This window comes from Malus domestica, chromosome 03 (genome assembly GCF_042453785.1).
Source record: "Malus domestica chromosome 03, GDT2T_hap1".
Taxonomy (NCBI): Eukaryota; Viridiplantae; Streptophyta; class Magnoliopsida; order Rosales; family Rosaceae; genus Malus; species Malus domestica.
The window spans coordinates 29165759-29179286 of record NC_091663.1 but is presented as its reverse complement, the minus strand read 5'-3'; the positions used below and the strand labels follow the sequence as shown (position 1 = coordinate 29179286).

At 38.1% G+C, this 13528-nt stretch overlaps 1 protein-coding gene across 1 annotated transcript; it reads right to left on the bottom strand.

The window, feature by feature from the left end:
• Window positions 1-249: 249 nt before the first annotated feature.
• Window positions 250-3416, bottom strand: LOC103419022 (G-type lectin S-receptor-like serine/threonine-protein kinase SD1-1). The gene is made up of 7 exons (XM_008357144.4): window positions 2691-3416; window positions 2358-2468; window positions 1935-2092; window positions 1626-1836; window positions 1252-1489; window positions 1012-1162; window positions 250-930 (listed from the first exon to the last, which is right to left on the bottom strand). The coding sequence occupies exons 1-7, from the start codon at window positions 3280-3282 to the stop codon at window positions 595-597; spliced, it is 1797 nt and encodes a 598-aa protein (XP_008355366.3). The 5' UTR covers window positions 3283-3416; the 3' UTR covers window positions 250-594.
• Window positions 3417-13528: the final 10112 nt, after the last annotated feature.

Genomic DNA, 13528 nt, shown 5'->3' with positions numbered 1-13528 from the left:
AAAAAAAAAAGAATCAGAATATGACAAAATCCTACTTTGGAAATGGAAAAGAAAAGGTGTGACATTAAGTGAAATTCTCATCCCTCCAACAGTTGATTTTGCACATGGTATGCGATATACAGGTCCCATTGTTTTATTAATAGATTAACGAGTTGGGTAAATGACGTTAAATCACATTGCAGTCATGCATTGTTATTGATAATAGTTTGATATTTGATTGTATGATGCCATTTAATTAGATTTGGTCAATTTATTATGGTAAAATTATGTCACTACTAATTTGTTGTGGCCTTTTATACAAAATCTCATGACTATTGGGCCGTGCATATAATTAATTTGAGGACGATATCAGCGTTGAACTAACTAGTAGTAATCCGTTGGATCAGGTGTCTGAAACCTAAACAGGTAATTGATAAAAGCTCATGACCAATCTTTTAAGTCCCAGCTGCCAAGCTTCGCTCAGTTCCTTTAGTAAATAGGTATCTGAAGGATAGCAAAAGCTCTGCCACAAATAGAAATAGTTGTCTGAGTTCTCGTCTCCCAGTTCTGCATTTTTCAGAATGCAAAAGCGAGTTATGTGATAATTAGTGAATCTTATCGAGGCTCCAACACGGTCATGGAGGATTCAATCGTTGAAGATGTTTCTTTTTTCGCACCGGAAAGGGAAAATGTTTGGTTCTTACTCGAAGATTCTGCTTCAGATGATGAATATTTTCCTATAAAGAGACCTGGCTTTTTGGGTTGAGGTAATGCACTCTCACCACCTAACATCAGAACCACAGATGACATGGTCGGCCTGTCTTCGGGAAGCTGTTGCACACATAGAAGACTAACATGTATGCAACGCAAGACTTCTGATAGACTGCACGAGTCTGTTAAGTATTCATCAATCAGCTCTAAAGACCGCCCTTCTTTCCACAATCGCCACGCCTGAGGCACATATATCATGTCAAATCGTCTGTCACAAAATCAACACACAAGTAAATGAGGAATTCAATAGTTGATGCTCACATGTCCAATTAGGTTGTGATTGTGATTTGGATCATAAAACCCTCTACTTCTCTTTCCACTTAGTGTCTCCAGCAGTAAAATACCGAAGCTGAAAACATCGGATTTTATAGAGAAATGACCATCAATCGCATATTCTGGTGCCATATAGCCGCTGTCGTATTTCACAAGAAACAAAACACTTAAATTATGAAAGTAGTATCCAAAAGTAGATAATAGACAGAGATGCATTGTAATACTTACTAGGTTCCAACAACTCGTTTTGTAACTGCTTCAGTTTGATCTCCTCCAAAAAGTCTAGCCATGCCAAAGTCTGAGATTTTCGGGTTCATATCTTTGTCAAGCAGCACATTACTGGCTTTAAGATCTCTATGAATAATCCTCAGTCTGGAATCTTGATGCAGATAGAGAAGTCCCCTAGCGATCCCACGGATAATGTGGAAGCGTCGAGACCAATCCAACTTTCTACCTTGAGTTTGATCTAGCAAGTTTAAATCCATGTCACTAAAATTTAAATTCTCAAAGATGCAAATTCAAGAGTCTTAGAACCTATTATACGATATTTGCAGTACTAAAACTAATTCGAACAGTATTATTAAGTTTTAAAGAATCCGAACCAAAAATGTAGAAGTCCAGGCTTTTGTTTGGCATGTATTCATAAATCAGCAATTTCTCTTCTCCCTCAATGCAACAACCAATAAGCTTTACAAGATTCCGGTGCTGAAGTTTGGCTATCAGTGTAACTTCATTTTTGAACTCGGCCTGTCCTTGTCCAGAACTTTGTGAGAGTCTCTTCACCGCCATTTCTTGGCCATCTTCTAGTCTACCCTGTAAATTCTCTTTAGTGAAAGGATTACAATGTTTTGAACAGAACAGTTCCTTCCCTTGAGTTTACGCTTCTTATGTGCACAATGTTAGAAATTTACCTTGTACACAGATCCAAAACCACCTTCTCCAAGCTTCGTGTCGAATGAGAAGTTATCAGTCGCTGTGATTAATGTGGACAAGCTAAACAATGGTAGCTCCAGGTCTTCGTTCTGTCCTGCAGTGTTCTGACCCATCATTCCATCTCTCCCCAGTTTCTCTAATACAAAGAAGAAGAAAAATGTAATCATCAAATGCAATAATCAGAAAAGTTGTCATAACTAAAACAGAAAAAACAGTGGAGGACTAAACTTTCCATATTTTTGTTGTATGCATATTAGTGTCGAAACAGAAGCTTCAGTTACAACAAACTGCATGGGAACTCCTAAACCTGAATTTCCCAATTCGGAAACACGATGATATATATGGACTAACGGACATGTGCTTTACAAAGTTGAATGTGGTTGTGGTTAATGAAATGTTACCTCTGAACTTTTGCCTCCTTCTGCAAGTGTAGTAGACGGCTAAGAAAATTCCCAAAACAAAGGAAACAGCGGATACAGCTATCGCTATTATCTTCGTCTTAGATGAATTTTCTGCACCATGGTCAATTCAACAGGGCAAAGCAACACTATAGTTAAAACTTCAACCTCATCATTAATGAAAAAATTACGAGAAGAACATAAAGCTGGGGGAGTAGGGTTCGAAGAGTTTAGACGAACATAAAGCGCGGCAAGTAGAACAGTTAAACAATGATTTGATGTCACTAGCACTCCTAAATACTTATTAAGGAGAAAGAAAATAAGGGTTTGACATACTTAATTCGGAAGCAAGCATTCGGACATACAGATCCTGCCCGCTGTCAGGAAGCTGCCTAAGGCTGATCAGATCACCAAACCAAACAGTGCAGTCACTGCCTCCTCCTTTGACACTAGCGCTTGCATAAGCAATACAAGAACAGTTATTCAAGCAACTTGCCTTGCATTCCTCAACACTCCTACTTTGTTCCACCCGAGAATTTGTGGCATCCGGCAACTTCACACCCCCATATTTAAGAAACACATCTCTGGTTTGGCACATCAGCGGCTTAACACGCACGCAACCTGCCGAATTATCTCCATAGTTCCAATTCTGAGGGTCTTTTGGTTGGAACCCTTTTAAGCAGCTGCAAACTTGTGAATTGTTAATGTCACACATTCCGTTGGGGCCGCAACGGCTGTAATTGTCACAGATATCTCTTGAAGCTGAAGCCAATAGACTCCTGTAAATACCAGACTTGAAAAAACCCAATTGAAATCTGCCATCTCTCAGGGTTTGGGATCGAGTAATAGCTTCAGCTGCAAGTGAGGGTTTGAAGAAAGAGAGGGACACCTGAAAGGCAATGAACATGACTGAAAAAATGGTGTCCATTGTTTCTGGTCTTGGAGTTGTATGTATAATCTATATACTACTGCTACTAACTGCACTCTGCAAATTTGATGTTTTGCACATTTAGATAAAATTTTGCCAGAAGAAAATAAACATAAGAACAAGGTTAGATAACATTCGTGAATCTTGATGGGGGCATTGGCCATGAACCACATGTCAGTTGACTTTTGGTCCACGTTGGCCCCACTTGTTGAGCTATTTTCGTGTCTCGTGATGTGACACCGGTGACAAGTCCTTGCTATTAAGAACTGATTTGATACTCACATGTTTTTATAAAAAAATAAGTATAAAAAAAAGTTGAGCTTAAAAAGAAGTTTGGTAAACACTTAAAAACAACTTATTTTCATAGTTTTTTTGTAAAAAAAACTGAAAACGTGAAACATAAAAAATGAGCTTTGCAAAAAAGCAAAAAAGCAAAAAACATGAAGTAGTATAAACGTTGGATTATGATTTCTTGTTAAACGTTGAATTATATGTTTAAGGTCAAGTTTATAAATATTTTTCTTTTTAAAATAAAGTATATTTAATAATTTATCTTTATTTGTTAAGAAAATTAAATTAATAGCACATCTAGTATTATATTTTTTTTTTGTTATTTCACACAGTCACAGCTGTTTTACATAAAAATTTAACAAACACTGTAAGACTGCTTTTTTTTTTTTTTTTTTTTCCAAAAGCACTTTTACAAAAAAATTTACTAAACACTCTGCAGTTTTATTTCACAACTGCTTATTCTCACAAAATAACAAAAACAATTTTTTTTTTTTAAAATACAGCAATACCAAATCAATCCTTAGCATGAAATTAGTGTAATGTGCTCAATTATCTAAAGAAAAGAAAGATAGTTTGGTGAAATGTTACTTTCAGAGCAGTCCGATAACATAAATGTGACGGTGTTTCCGCTGGTATTTTTTTACTAACCCAAAAGAAAAACTTGTCCACGCTCGATTCATCAAGTTTTCTCTGTAGCTCAGGTTGTCATTGTTGGAAAAATATTATGCTTCTAGAACTCTTTTTTCTTTTTTGTTCTTTTTTTTAATTATTTGTCAAGCAAGATCATTTTCATTACATTAAAAACTAATGCAAGGCTAAAAAAAAAAAAATTAGGTAAACAACTAACTACAAAGGCCTAACTAGATTATTAGAGCTCATTTGGATGTGTTTTTAAAATGACTGAAGCTCTTTTGGTGAAAATCATTTTTGAAACAATTTTTAGTAAAAATGCTAATAAATCCTGAAAAAACACTTAAAATGCTTTATGGAAAAAGCACATAACTGATGCTTCTTGTAGAAAGCACTTACAGTGCTTTTGGAACCAAAAACATTTTCTCTAAAAGCATTTTCAATCATTTTAAAAGCACATCCAAATGAGCACTTAGTCTATGTGGTAATAAAAAGATAGTCATTGTGGAAAACAAATAAGATTTAAACTCTTGTGGTAAAGTCTGTTAGGATTTAGGCCTTAAATTAAAAATTTCGTCAATTTTCTGTTAATTATTAGCACATAAGCCACAAATATGAGGCTAAAACGGAACTCTATGTTAATTCTTAGTACGTGAGGCTTACATGTGATGCTAACTTTATCTTTTTAGCCTCACATGTGAGCCTCAATTGACAAAGAGTTGACGGAATTTTCAATTTTGTGCCGAAATCCTAACAAACTTCACCACAGGGCTTAAATCCTAATTTTTTTTTTACCACAGGGGTTACCTTCCGACTACCCTATCACTACGAGAACTATTAATCTAATTAAGCCAACTACAACTAAAGTAAAAGGCCCAAGCAAAATGATTATCGAGTTGGGTAAAGGATGTTAAATCGCATTGCAATCATGCATTGGTTATTGATAATAATTTGATATTTGATTGTATGATGCCACTTAAATTAGTTTGGTCAATTTATTGTGAAAGGATTACGTCCTTACCGAGTTGTTGAAGTTCACCCTTCATTGTTCATGTAGGTTTACGAACTAGACAATCAAGAGGGTAGGCGGGATGAGAATGAATTAGATGGGAGGCTAGAAGTTTATTTATCTAATTTAGCCTTGTAAATAATTCTTGAGTACTATTTATCAATTGTACTTGAACTGTTAGATAATTATAGTCGGTGATACCATCACTATTACCAACGCTATTACAGAACCATACATGAGATTTTCACCTCATATGGCTCCTTGAAGGCCAGAAATAAATATAGGTACTGCGTCAGTATTATGTTTTTGAATCTTTGATATGCTTGTAGGATGGATAACTATTGGCCGGTCCCAAATTAGACCAATTGAATTTTGTCTATTATAATTATTTTAATTTGAAATTAAATAATAAAAAGTTATTTATAAGAGAAAATTTTATTTTTCACCCGTTTTAGTTTCTTTTTATTTATTTATTTAATTCATTTTTAGCTTGCATTTTGAATTCAGGTCTTTCAGCCGACTTCGAATCTAGGATGTAAAAGGAACACAACCATCTAGAACAATTTTGGTTTTCTTTTCTTGTTTGCGTGTGTAGCTTTCATGGTTGAAATTTAATATGTAATGTTTTAATACTTGTGTGTTTTATGATTATGAAACATGAAACCTCTCTATTTGAACTCACATTGCCTCAATGAAATGCACTAAAATTCTAAACCTCTCACCTTTATGGTCGGCTTGACTTTTTTTTTTTAAGACCAGAAAAAAACAATATTTAAAGATCAATAAAAAACAACGGATATATCAAAAGAAAATTGCATGCGAAAATAACTTTTCGGTTGTTTTTTCAATCAACGATAGTGTGCAGATTCAAATTTGTAACCTTAACTAACATTGGGAACATTTTGACAAAAAAAAAAAAAAAAGACCGCCTCTTACCCACCATCTCAGACTATCGCCCCCAGCTTGAAATCAGGCCAAACATGGTCCCCAAACTGGATGAAGAAGAAACACTTACATCCTCCAAAGAGCACCACCGAAATCTCCGCCCCAAATCGAAACAAACACACGGGAAGAACCAGCCTACAAATACCAGTGACAACGAAAGCAAAGAGAAGGAAGGAGGTGGTGGTGTGAACACCCGAGCCGAAGCTTTACGCACCTTCTAGGGAGATCGCGAGAAATCGCGTTGAATGTTAGTGTATGTGTGTTTACTATGTATTTCAATGGAGGTTTTCTGCAACCTTCGAAAATGGTAGAGAATATAGAGAGAATTTTAGAGAGAAGATGATGGAATATATTTCTGATTTTTTTTTTCACATTGCAAACATGTGTGTGTTTGTTACAGTTATACATGGAAAGGAAAGGAGATCATCACTCACCAAACCAAGATACAATCTCAACCCTTAATTGCTATCACCCTATGAGATGATGCCACTTGTCTTAATCTATTACTTAAGCTAGATACAAGATTGAGCTGCCATATAGACTATTATCCAATGGCTCATATTCAAACTAAAAACAAAAACATTTAAATTGATCTTTGCCGCCAAGCTTCAGCTGAAAGGTTACACACCAACACTCCCCTCAACCCTTTATCTGATTTAACTCCGAGTAGCTCCCTTAGATATGCAAATCGATCTTTAGGCAAAGCTTTAGTGAATATGTCTGCAATTTGCTCATCAATCTTGCAGTACACCAGTTCAATCTCTTTGGCTTAGATTGCTTCTCAGATGAAATGAAATTTTCTGCTGATGTATCTTGTCTTTTGATGAAGGATAAGGTTATTTACCATAGCAATGGCTGATGTGTTATCACACATGATCTGAGTTCCTTCAACTTGTTTTTCTCCAAAATCTTTAAGTACAAACCTCAGCCATTTTGCTTGAGAAGTAGCTTCTGCAGCACTAACATATTCTGCTTCTGCTGTGGACAATGCCACTGTGCTTTGTTTGATCGATGCTCATGAGAATACACCGGATCCTAGTGTAAATGAAAACCATCAAGTGCTCCTCATATCATCCTCACTTCCTGCCCAGTCACTATCACAATAACCAATTAGAGTAGTTGTCTTCCCTTTTTCAAAAACAATTCCAAAATTAATTGTTCCCTAAATGTATCTCAGTACCCTCTTTGTTGTCCTCATGTGTTTCTTGGTAGGATTATGCATGAACCTTACCAATAGACTTGCTGCAAACATCACATCAGGTCTAGTTGCAGTCAAATAGAGCAAGCTTCCCATAATCTGCCTATATTCTCCTTTATTTGCAGCTTCACTTCCATCAATCTTGCTCAATCTTTCATTCATTGCAAGTGGAGTAGCTACTGCTTTGCAGTCTTTTAAACCAAACCTTTCAATTAACTTCTGTGCATACTTTTTTTGGTGTTTGAAAATACTTTTCTCAGTTTGTAGTACTCCCATTCCAAGAAAGTGGTGTAACAATCCAAAATCTGTCATCTCATAGTGATTCATCATGTCATCTCTAAACTCTTTAAGCATTTGTGGACTGTTACCAGTGTATACAATATCATCTACTTATAAGGGGACAATAATGATACCCGAATCCTCCCTCATTTTCACATATAAAGTTGCTTCACTTGAGCTCTTCTTGAAACCAACACTGTTGAAATAGGCATCAATTTCATCATACCAGGCCCTTGGTGCCTGTTTTAATCCATACAGGGGGCGTTTGTTGCACCGGATTATCTCGGACTGGATTAGCTTCAGGGACTACGCTGGACTGGCTTAGACTAGACTAAGATGGACTAACTTAGTGTAGCGTTTGGTGCAGTGTCGGATTAACAAGTAGGATAATGAAAATAATACTTTAGTTTATTGTAGAAATTAATTTATTATTAATTTCTTCACATAATCTCTCTTTCAGCTTCCCTTCTCGATCTTGAGTCCACCAGCAAGCTGCTCCACTTCCCTCGTTAACTTCACAATTTCACCATCTCTTTACTCATCGCCCTCTCAATCTCAAACTTTATCTCACATCATTTGCTATATCTGGGTCAGAACAAAAACACCACAAACACTCTTCTCCAACTCTAACCCAACATTTTCCTTACTCTACTCACTCAACTCGCTCACAAGTGGCTCAATCTCCACGGCGGAACCAACTCAGCTTGGACTCCAAATTTGCCATGCCCTACACCAGCGACTCCACCTGCTGCTGGCGGTCTTTGGTTTTATTGCGCAGCAGAGAATTCAGCGACTTGAGGTTCTGGAGCTTATCGGATGGCTCGTACATGACGGTAGTGGCGGTAGAAAATACGAGATTGAAGATTTTTTTGCGGGTGATGGTTGGTGGTGGGAAATATGAGATGGGGGATTTTTTGTGGTTGATGTTGGTGGTGGGAAATATGAGATTCGAGATTTTAGAGGATGATGACCATGGCGAAGTGAAGCAGCTTACTAGGGATAATCTGCAGATCTTAATTAAATCCCATCGAAATCCAAAATTAAGAAGCCCAGAACTCACAGAGGGGCTCACAGGGAGGAGGAAGAAGCCGGTCTTAGCAAGTCTCATGGTTTGGGGAGGGCCTCATTAAGAACCTTTAAGGAGGCCTCTAGTCCACATGAGTCATCTTTAGTCCCACTTAACTTAGTCCCAGCACCTATTAAACATGGGACTGTAGTCCAGTCCAGTCCCATTTAATGAGGCCAAACAAACGCATAGTGCCTTGTGCAATCTGTACACCTTAGTTTCTTCATTTTCCTTTACAAAGCCTTGTGGTTACTCAACATACATTTCTTCCTTTAATAGTCTATTGAGAAACGCAGACTTCACATCCAGTTGATACAAGTTCCATTTCTTCTGTGCAGCAAGGGCAATCAAAGTTCTAATGCTATCTAACCTTGCCACTGGGGCAAAGGTTTCATTATAGTCAATTCCAGGATTTTGTGAATAGCCTTTAGCCACCAATCTAGCTTTATTTTTCTGCACAATACCATCTAGATTAAGTTTGGTCTTATAAACCCACTTGACACCAATTACAGGCTTGTCAAATAGTCTCTCAACAAGCTGCCATGTTTTATTCTTCTCTATCATTTCCAACTCAGCTTCCATTGCCTTTCTTCATGATTCATCTTTAGTTGCATCATCATAGTTTTCAAGTTCAACAATACACATGTAGCACTGAGCCATAATTTCATTCACACTTCTCCACTTTTTGGGTGTAGAATCATATACTTGAGACCTATCAATCACACTTTCACTTTGAGAAGTAACATGTTACTCAGAATGAGAACTATCACCAATTTCACATATCTCATTAGCACTTTGATACTCAGTGACAACTGTAAATCTCACTTCATTGCTGGTAGTGCAGTTTCAATCCCAGGAAACATTCTCATCAAATGTAACATATCTTGATAGAATGATCTTCCTTGAAATCGGATCATACAATCTGTAACCTTTCTCGCTAGCACCATAGCCTACAAAGATGCACTTATGAAAATTTTCTTCCAACTTGTGTATGAGATTTGAAGGAATGTGAACGTAACAAAGTGAACCAAAGACCTTCAAATGAGCTATCCCTGGTTTTCTGCCACTGTACTCTTCAAATTGAGTTGTTTTCTTCAATGCTTTGGTAGGACACCTATTAAGTAAATAAACTGCAGTGTTCATTGCTTCTGCCCAAAATACATATGGAAGATTCTTTTCATGTAACATTGACTACCATTTCCACCATAGTCCTATTATTTCTCTCTTTGTTTCCACACTGTTGAGCAAGAGATTGTGATGCAAGCCACACCTTGTAGTAGTCGAAGGTTTGGATGAATCATATAAATTGAATTTGCTTCGAATAGTCTTGAATTTGTTTCGAAGGTTTGAGAATTATAGTTGCCCTCAATTGATGAAGCTTTTGTTGGCACCATAAATTTGTTTTGCTTTACACTGTCTTGATCAAGAATGTGTGAAGCTTTTGAGAATTATGGTTGCCCTCCATTGATGAAGCTCTTGTTGGCACCATAAATTGGTTTTGCTTCACACTGTCTTGATCAAGAGTGTGTGAAGCTTTTGAGAATTGTGGTTGAACTCATTTGATGAAGTTTTTGTTGGCACCATAAATTGGTTTTGCTTCACACTGTCTTGATCAAGAGTGTGAGAAGCTTTTGAGAATTGTGGTTGCCCTCTATTGATGAAACTCTTGTTGGCACCATAAATTGGTTTTCCTTTACACTGTCTTGATCAAGAGTGTGTGAAACTTTTGAGAATTGTGGTTAAACTCCTTTGATGAAGCTCTTGTTGGCACCATAAATTGGTTTTGCTTCACACTGTCTTGATCAAGAGTGTGTGAATCTTTGGAGAATTGTGGTTGAACTCCTTTGATGAAGCTTTTGTTGGCACCATAAATTGGTTTTGCTTCACACTATCTTGATCAAGAGTGTGTGAAGCTTTAGAGAATTATGGCTGACTTCCATTGATGAAGCTCTTGTTGGCACCATAAATTGGTTTTGCTTCACACTGTCTTGATCAAAAGTGTGTAAAACTTTTGAGAATTATGGTTGAACTCCTTTGATGAAGCTCTTGTTGGCACCATAAATTGGTTTTGCTTCACATTGTCTTGATCAAAAGTGTGTGAAGCTTTCTACGAGTTGTAGTGTTTGTATTGTTACAGAGGGGAACTGTTTGAAGAAGATGCAAGAGGGCTGAATAGCTTGATTTTCGTATGCCATGCACTGAAGTTGTTGTTGGCTTGCAATAAGACTTTGTTGGTGACGATAACTCTTGTTGGGCATAAGTGCTCCACTAGTTGAGTTGTTAAGCTTGAGGGTTTTTGATTATTTGTGAATGCTAGGAGTTCACATGTACAAGTTGTACCACTCATCTTCTGGTAGGTGGAATGAATGGTGAGTTTCTTTCATCACTTGGTTGGTGGTACGAAGGTGAGTTCCTTCATCACCTTTCATCACATTTCATCACCTAGTTGGTGGCACGAAGATGAGTTCCTTCTTCACCTGGTTGGTGGCATGAATGGCAAGTTGCCAAATGATATTAGAGTACGGGTTGTACATTTCATCACCTGATTGGTGGCATGAAGGAGAGTATGGGTTGTACATTTCATCACCTGGTTGGTGGCATGAATATGAGTTCCTTCTTCACCTAGTTGGTGGCATGAGTGGCAAATTGCCAAATGATATTAGAGTACGGTTTGTACATTTCATCACATGGTTGGTGGCATGAAGGAGAGTATGGGTTGTACATTTCATCACCTGGTTGGTGACATGAATGGCAAGTTGCCAAATGATATTAGAGTACGGGTTGTACATTTCATCACCTGGTTGGTGGCATGAAGATGAGTTCTTTCTTCACCTGGTTGGTGGCATGAATGGTAAGTTACCAAATGATATTAGAGTACGGGTTGTACATTTCATCACCTGGTTAGTGGCATGAAGGAGAGTACGGGTTGTACATTTCATCACCTGGTTGGTGGCATGAAGGATAGTACGGGTTGTACATTTCATCACCTGGTTTGTGGCATGAAGATGAGTTTTTTCTTCACATTTCATCACCTGGTTAACGAGAATAAGGGCAAGGTGTCGATGCACATTGTAGCAAGTGTTGAATGACACAAAGTATGTTGAACCCTTTCGAAGCACAGTTGGCTTATGTATGAATGTGTTGGAATATATGATTGAACGAATATACTATGAAGCTATTCTTTTATTTGTATAGTCTTGTTTACATAGACTTTGTTTCATGTTGGAAGCATTCATGTTGAAGTTTTGAACCCGAGTGTTTCATTGCTAGGAATGTAAGAGGATTAGGACCGAGTTGTTTAAATCACCTCTTTATTGAATTCATGCCCAATAGTCTTCGTTACATAGGATACCGAACGGCTAAAGCTTAACACTTGTACAATGTGAGTTTACTTGTAATAGTACTTCAAGTGATCAGCGTTCCATGAATGGCCAAGGGTCTTGCCATCGGAGCTTCTAAGCTTGTAGGAGCCAGGGCGACTGATGCCAACAACTTCAAACGGTCCATCCCAGTTTCACTCGGGACTCTGTCGCAAAGTAATATTTTCTTCAATACCCAGTCCCCCACTTTGAAAGAACGAGGTTTGACCCTTGAGTCATAGTAGTTGGAGATACGCTGCTTGTAGGCGACATTCCTCAAGTGAGCCTGGTTTCCGTGTTCCTCGACTAGATTTAAGTTGAGGGTAAGTTGTTTGTCATTTTCGCTTTGCACGTAGTTCTAAACTCGGAACGTTGCTTGCTCAAGCTCAATTGGGAGAACTGCCTCTGTAGCAAAGGCAAGTGAGAATGGGGTTTCTCCTGTTGATGTCCAATACGAAGTGTGGTATGACCAAAGAACTTGGGGTACAAATTCTGGCCAATAACCTTTAGCCTTGTCCAAGCTGGTTTTCAAAGTTCACTTGATTATTTTGTTGATGGCTTCAACTTGTCCATTAGACTAGGGATGAGCTGGGGAGGCAAAATATAAGTTGATGTTGAACTTAGAGCAGAACATCTTAAACTTATTGTTGTCGAACTGTCGCCCGTTGTCAGTGACTATCGCATTGGGAATGCCGAATCTACAAAGGATGTTCTTCCATACGAAGTCTTCTATTTTTGCCTTAGTAATGGTTGCTAAGGGTTCTACTTCAGTCCACTTTGTGAAGTAGTCAACTGCAACGATTGCATAACGGACCCTACCCTTCCCTGCAGGCATTAGACCGATCAAATCAAGTCCTCATTGGGCTGATCATAAGAGTGAGCGGCTCGGGAGAGGAGTGAGGAATAGTTACGTAGTGTTGACACTTATCACATGAGCGAGATATTCTGATGGCATTTTGGTGGAATGTTGGCCAGTAATATCCTTGGTGAAAAGCCTTGTGTGCTAGGGATCGAGATCCAGCATGATCTCCGCAGACTCCTTCATGTATTTCCTGAAGGACAATTTCCGCCTCTGCGGGCGTAAGGCATCTTAGGTATGGTAGGTTAAAACCCTGCTTGTAGAGTTGGTCATTAATGATCAAGTAACGGGTAGCTTTGTATTGAATCTGCTTAGCTTGGACTTTGTCATTTGGAATGGTGCCATGAGCAAGGAATCTATAAATCGGATAATCCAACTATCCCCCTGGTGTAAGTTACACACTTCCGTAGCCATGGTGCTTGGTGCTGCCAACAATTCGACTTGAATTTTTCTCCCAATCGTGTCTTCCACCGCTGAGGCGAAGCGAGCCAAAACATCTGCATGACTATTTGTCGCTCGAGGAATTTGGGTGATCTGGTAGTGGAAGTGCTTGAGCAACAATTGTGTTTGTGCTAGATATGCTGCCATGGAGCTATCCTTAGCGTCAAAG